The sequence below is a fragment of the Brachyhypopomus gauderio genome, chromosome 5, assembly GCF_052324685.1.
Source record: "Brachyhypopomus gauderio isolate BG-103 chromosome 5, BGAUD_0.2, whole genome shotgun sequence".
NCBI classification, from domain to species: domain Eukaryota; kingdom Metazoa; phylum Chordata; class Actinopteri; order Gymnotiformes; family Hypopomidae; genus Brachyhypopomus; species Brachyhypopomus gauderio.
Window position 1 is genome coordinate 7490687 of NC_135215.1, and position 7500 is coordinate 7498186.

The window sequence follows — 7500 nt, forward strand, 5'->3', positions numbered from 1 at the left end:
GCTCTGCGTTGGCTAGTCCACCTCTCACCTTACAGTTGCAGTCACCTGCCTCTGGGTTTTCAGCCATTCATATGCCAGCTCTTCTCTGACCTAGAACATGTCACCTTTGGCCACCGTGTTCATACAGACGGCAAGTGATGTCATGTTTGAATAAGAAAAAACTAATGATGTGCAGTGGCTTTCACTCTTTTGTTTGTGAGACTGAGGAAGAACAGAATGTGTCTAGAATTGCTGCTGTTCATGACATCTTGGAAATGCTGTTTGATTTGACTCAAGCAAGATGCTTCTCTTTCTCTCTGTGTCTTCTTTTCTCTTCTCGCCCACCCAAAGCCCCCCAGTCGGGTGTCTGCGTATCCCTCTGTAATTAAAGGCCATGGTCTCAGAGGCAGAGTTGTGCCTCTGTCATCCACACTGGTAGTGGTAGGGACAGACAGAGCAGAGGAGAGGAGAGGAGAGGGGGGGAGGAGAGGGGAGGGGTGAGTGGGGAGGAGAGGGGAGAGGAGGGAAGAGAGGAGAGGGGATGGGTGAGTGGGGAGGAGGGGAGAGAGGAGGGGATGGGAAAGAGGAGAGGAGAGGAGGGGAGAGAGGAGAGAGGATGGGGAGGAGGGGAGAGAGGAGAAGAGGGGAGAGGCTGCCACTGCAGGAGAGAGACTCTAGTCTCGGGTAAAGGCGTCCAGACCTCATCCCTAGACGCCCACAGATTCTGTGGTTGTCTATAAATAACACAGCCTTGCTAAACAACTAAATAAACAATGTTTTTTTGTTTTTAGTCAGTATTTTAATACAGTAAAACAAAGAAGTCAAAGACCAATTATTCAACCGGTTCCCTTCTCTGTCTGAAGCGTCCTAAAGATCTCACTCTCAGAGTGATCTCTCTCAGAGTGATCTCACTCTTAAAGTGATCTCGGAGTGATCTCACTCTCAGAGTGATCTCATTTATCTCACTCTCAGAGTAATCTCACTCTCAGTGATTTCAGAGTTATCTCAGAGTGATCTCACTCTCAGAGTGATCTCACTCTCAGAATGATTTCACTCTCAAAGTGGCCTATCAGTTCACAGCCATTTGGATTTTGTGTCCTAGGTCAGATATTTGGTTACATACAGATGGACAGATATAGATATTCAACAATAGCTCACATCCGTGCGCCTGTGTTTTGCATCTGCGTCATTCTGACTCAGATATGGTAGATATGCAGATACGGTTAAACGCAGATGAGCCGGCCCGGTCTCTGCAGAGATGGCCCTGGTTTTCCCACGCCCTCGCTGGGTGGCTACGGCTATCCAGCTGCTACTTGTTAAGTGAGTGTGACACACTTAATAGCTGGATGCAGGCAAGCCCAGTGGTGCGAGAGGTCTGTTATCCACGCGAGTGTCCACACGCCCCCGGCTCTCCTGCGTCACCGGCCGGCCTGTCGGGCCTGTTGGATGCTGTTCAGTAGTCACTTAAAATGCAGGGCTCATAGTCTGTACGCACACATCCACCATGAAGCCGTTACCATGATGAGAGAGAGGCGTTAATTACAGATGGTGGAGAAGGGAAAGGGGGTGGAGTAAGAAAGAGAGGGAGGGGCTTAGGAAGGTTGAACAGGTGCACTTCTGGTAATTGGTATAGATAAAAAAACACAAAAACAGGCTTGCATGACCAGTTTATGTAGTTCTGAAACCCTCATCCAGACGTTCTGAGATTTGCCTTTCAAATTTCTGAAATATTGCCTGGATGGGAATGTTTGTTGTTCCAGCTCTCTGGTGAGGCTGGAAGACGACGTGCCTGATGAAAACACATCCCTCTCCCTCTCTCTCTCTCAAAACACAGAACAGGCTGAGACACTTCCTGGACGTGCGTGTGTCTGCAGATCTTCCATGTGAACTCTGTGCTTACTGAGGTTTCAGTCCCAGTGAGAGTAGAACCCCAACGTCTCTGTGATTTCCACAAACACCTTTTCTTGAGTTTAAGTTCAGTGTGGATTCAGAACGTGATCATGGTTTTTTTTTTATCCATTTTTGGATTCAAAATTCTGATGTCAGCATATTTACAAATACATTTGTAGTCTTATTGTCAGGATGCCTTTCTGCCCTGACACTTACCTCTTGTACATGCACAAGTGTGTGTGTGTGTGTGTGTTTGTGTGCGTGCGTGCGTGTGTTTCTTAATTTTATTTTTCTCTTTTTTTCAGAATTAAGCATGAGAATATAGTAGCCCTTGAAGACATCTACGAAAGCTCTGACCACCTGTACCTGATAATGCAACTGTGAGTACACGCCAGATGTCACCTAGTGTGTTAGTGTGTGGGTGTCATATTGGGACTTCATGTTTGGAAGGCTGATATAATGTTTCATTTATGCTTCTCAGTATCTGTGTGTCTATGTAAAATCCAGAATGACAGGTGGAACTCTACTGCTCAGGCAGGCCATTACAGTAATTAGACCTCGTTAGCGAATAAGAATCATTACCACTGATCTGATGCTCTAATAACACTGAGAATGTAATAGGAGTGTAATATTTCATAATGGGAGTAATCAGACTTATTTCAGCATGAGGAGACTGGCCTAATTTCACGAGCAAAAAATTCACCTACAACTTTGTAGGCATTCAGAAAATAAAAGACAGCAGAATTTGGCATTTGCTTGCAGGTCACATGGCGAGGAGGATTTGTTTCACCTGCGGTAGAGGATTGTTGATAGGGCAGAATGGTACTTAAACTACTCATAGTAGCATTAGGAGATTTACTGTCATTTTCCACTGTGGAGATTTATACATTGTATGGGTGGCTCTGCTCTTTGGCCCATAGGAGGGCTGGTTGGTCTAATCTTGTCCAACCTTTAACGCAAAGACATGCACGCACGCACACACACACACACACACACACACACACACACACACACACACACACACACACACACACACACACACACACACACACACACATACTGGGTCAGCTGTGCGTAAGTTTGACTTTTATCCAGATGTAACAGTTTTATCATGATATGGTTATGTAGCCTGTTAGTAGCTTAGTACCGGTAACAGGGAAGTCAGAGGTCTCAGTGACACCATGTAGAGGGTGAGACATGGAACTGAGAGGGTGAGCCATTGAACTGAGAGGGTGAGCCATTGAACTGAGAGGGTGAGACATGGAACTGAGAGGGTGAGACATGGAACTGAGATGGTGAGACATGGAACTGAGATGGTGAGCCATTGAACTGAGAGGGTGAGCCATTGAACTGAGAGGGTGAGCCATTGAACTGAGAGGGTGAGCCATTGAACTGAGAGGGTGAGACATGGAACTGAGAGGGTGAGACATGGAACTGAGATGGTGAGACATGGAACTGAGATGGTGAGCCATTGAACTGAGAGGGTGAGACATGGAACTGAGAGGGTGAGCCATATGTGTGTGAGTGTGTGAGTGTGCGTGTGCATGTGTGCATGTGCATGTGTTTGCGGGAACAGTCCATGGGAGATGAAGAGGAATGCTCTGCAAATGATGCAGGTCGCTCTCAGCAGCGTGTATCAGCTCAGCTTAACTGTAAGGCAGCAGAACACGAGAAACATGATTCACAGCTGGTCTCGTCTCGTCTCTGGTCTGCTCTCTGGTCTCTGGTCTCGTCTCTGGTCTGCTCTCTGGTCTCTGGTCTGCTCTCTGGTCTGCTCTCTGGTTTGGCCTCTGGTCTGCTCTCTGGTCTCTGGTTTGGTCTCTGGTCTGCTCTCTGGATTCTGGTCTCGTCTCTGGTCTGCTCTCTGGATTCTGGTCTTGTCTCTGGTCTGCTCTCTGGTCTCTGGTCTGCTCTCTGGTCTCGTCTCTGGTCTGCTCTCTGGATTCTGGTCTTGTCTCTGGTCTGCTCTCTGGTCTCTGGTCTGCTCTCTGGTCTGCTCTCTGGTCTCTGGTATCGTCCCTGGTTTGCTCTCTGGTCTCTGGTTTGGTCTCTGGTCTGCTCTCTGGACTCTGGTCTCGCCTCTGGTCTGCTCTCTGGTCTCTGGTTTGGAATCTGGTTGGATCTCTGGTCTCTGGTCTGGTGTTGGCAGTGTATGGTTTGTAGATATGGATTTCTATTTCCATTTACATTGGCATTTGCAGCACGTAGCAGACACTCTTATCCAGAAAATGCACAAAAGTGCTTTGTCATCTACTCAGATGCAAATGCATTTTAGCCAGTACAAATAGGCTAGTACAAATAGAGTGCAAAATTCCACTGAACTAAGATACAGCTAGATAGAAGAGTCAGTGCTGATACCTAGAAAGCATTACACAATAAGCACATCATAAGTCATACGTGCAATAATACACAACCTTGGAAGAAAAAAAGATAACAGTGCAGTTCAGTTCATTACAAGACTGAAGACATGACTGTAGAAGAGTTTTCAGGCTACATCTGAAGATAAAGGACAGTGGTGTCCAGATATCCAGTGGAAGTTCACTCCACCATTTCTGAGCCAGAACAGAGAGTCTTGATGCAGGTCTTCCTGGATGGTTGGATGGATGGATAGATGGATGAATAGATGGATGGATTATTCTGTATGGCTGGTTGGCTGGTTGTTCTTGACGCTGGAAGGAGGGGCTGATTCATTCTTGTCTGATTGGTACTGTAGGGATTATAGGTTAGTTTTGAAACTATAGAGATTTTTAATTGGTACTGGTACTATAGGGATTATAGGTTAGTTTTGGTACTGCAGAGATTTAAAATTGGTATTGGTAATGTAAGAATTCTAGGTTAGCTTTGGTATTGTAGGAATTTTAAATTAGTATTGGTAATGTAGGGCTTACATTTAAGAATTGCCTAATGATGTGTTTGTTCTTGTTAAGGTAATTTATCAAACAAATACATTGACAATTACAAGTCTTCAGTGATTGATTACCATTTAAACACAGATTTGGAATCTATTCAGTAGATTTTTTTAAACTGCACTCTAATACATTCTTTTAAACAGTATAAAACGACCTTTTGAAATGTCAGAACCTTTGTGCTCATAAATTCTAGGGTGTTAGACACACTTCACACGCACATGAATTAAGAGTGTTTGGTTTTTATGAAACTGGGTTTATAGTGTAGAATGTGTATTTATATGGGGTGTCTGTCCACACCAGCTGTCCAGCGGTGTTGTTGAATAGGTACAGATGGAGTAACTAGTGGTGGAGATTAAGGCAGGGTGGACCTTCTGGAAACACTAATGGTGAAGGCTGTGACATTCGCTTTCTTTTTCAGCTTTTGTCACAACCCTTAATATTCAGGTCAAGTGTGCTCCAGTGACTGTGGCTGGACGCTCCTCCCGTCTGTCTGCAGTACAAGGAGCAGATTATGCAGGTGCCCCCCCCCCCCCCCCCCCCCCATTAGCCACACTGTACCCTTCTCCACCACCCAGTTGGCTCGGCCGTTCAGTTTCTGGAGTTCCACCTCCAGTTTTGTCTTTAGGTTTCTGAGCTCTTATTTCATTTGTTACTTCCCCCTCCATAATCCCTCCTCCTCATCCATGTCCTCGGCCTGTCTTTTGTTGGATATATGCAAATTAGAGCTCATGCAGTCAAAGTCAAACTCACATTTATTTATATAGCGCTTTTTACAACACATGTTGTCACAAAGCAGCTTCACAAGTGCATGCGTCCAGATCCCTAATGAGCAAGCCAGGGGACACTCCCTAGGTGGGGATTAGGAAGAAACCTTGGGAGGATCAAGACTAAAAAGGCAACCCAGCCTCCATTGGGCGGCACAGCTAGTAGAAGTCCATATTTACAGATCTAATTTAGTGAACAATTAATTTTATTTTTTTACATTAGTGACCCAATCAGGCACTTTTCCCTATCTTGGGCGTGACATGAACCCTCTCAGAGGTAACCCCACCCACTGAAAAAGGGCGCAAACACTTAACTGATGCACTCGGACATGAAAGGTAAGAAACCGGCCTGTCATATTCAGTTCCTCAAGGGTAAAATAGATGAGTGTCTGAGATGGTGGTCGTGTCCCTGAGTGAATAGTGAGCAGGACAGCAGTAGGAACTAAAGGCGACTCAAAGAGATTGATGGTGACAGCTCACTGTCCTGACTGTGTGGCTGATCTGTGCTACATACGTACGCAAGAACGCTGTGTCACCTTGGTGATGGGTGACACCCTATCCCTCTCATTACATTTGAATCATTTGTGTGTGTGTGTGTGTGTGTGTGTGTGTGTGTGTGTGTGTGTGTGTGTGTACCTGTACATATGAACTCAATCAGACACTCTTCAGGCCAGCCGAATATCTCACTTTAGCAGGGTAAAGATATTATTCCCATTCACTTATTCACACATCTCTCACGTGCCTGGTCATCTCTTCTTGATCCATTTCGTCTTTAAAACACTTGCCAACCATTTGTTTGGTTTTTTTCATTAGTTTCTTTATTTATTTTTAGTCACGAGCTTCTCACTTTTGGGTTAGGGTTAGCCAGGGTGAACGTATCATTGACTCCACAAGAAACAGTGATTATGGACATTTCTGTTGGGGGACTGACTTCTCTTTTCCCGTCCCTGTTGTGTCTCTGGCTGGTTTGAGTTGGTCGGGACAGTGACGGGACTGCTGACGTCAGTTCCAAGTGCGAATCAGAATGAGAAGGAGACGCTTCTGTGAACTCACCACTTCAACCACGATTGTTCCAGCTGCACGCTAGTCAGCTACAGACATCTAGACAAAAGTCCATTTGATTTAGCTCTGAACATGCAAACACTGAATGTGATAGGTTTCAAACACACTGTTTAAATTAGATAGCAATCCTAGCTGTATAATGACGACAGTGTGCGTGCTTGAATATCTCCCAGCTGGTGTGCTGCTCACTGACGTTGTGGTCGGGTTCTTCATGTTGACAGGGCAATGCTAAGGTCACCCATTATGTGATCTTACGCTGGCACAGGTCTGATCAGGCGGGGTTTTTTGTTGAGTTTTTGTAGTGTTTAACTGTACTTAAACTGCGGTTATGAATATATGCTTTCTAAATCTATTATCGGTTAATGCCTATGAATTGACAGATCTTTTGTGTCACATAGAAGCCATATTTCAACAGGCTTTGGAAACACATTGTGTGAAACATGGAAGCTCCTGGCAGTATTTGGACTGCGTCAGACGAGTGAGGCAGTAGTGTGTGAGACTCTTAGGTACTCGTGCTAAGAGGGGGCGAGGGGGGGGGGGGGGGGGGGGGGCAAGAGAACGTGGAACGCAAATCTGCCCCCTCCCCCCATTTTGAAAACCTCATCAGAATTTGAATTTCAGTATTAATTTGATTGCTGACTGTGAGTCTGCTCATGCATTTCATGTTAATGGTGTGTGTGTGTGTGTGTGTGTGTGTGTGTGTGTGTGTGTGTGTGTGTTTGTGTGTGCGCGTATGTGTGTGCGTGCGCGTGTGTGTGTGTGTGTATGTGTGTGTGTGTGTGTGTGTGTGTGTGTGTATGTTTAAGCAAGAAAAAAAATGTAGCTTAAGGATGATTTATGTATACATGTTTGTGCAAGCGTGTGTGTGTGTGTGTGAGAGAGAGGGAGAGAGAGAG

At 45.5% G+C, this 7500-nt stretch overlaps 1 protein-coding gene across 1 annotated transcript in view; it reads left to right on the forward strand.

Annotated features, from left to right (window-relative positions):
- The window catches only part of camk1da (calcium/calmodulin-dependent protein kinase 1Da), a 62694-nt gene that overhangs the window by 41114 nt on the left and 14080 nt on the right, over positions 1-7500 (forward strand). Inside the window, exon 3 of the mRNA XM_077005318.1 lies at positions 2175-2249. Within this exon, the coding sequence (XP_076861433.1) occupies positions 2175-2249 (75 nt within the window). The remainder of the gene's footprint in view (positions 1-2174; positions 2250-7500) is intronic.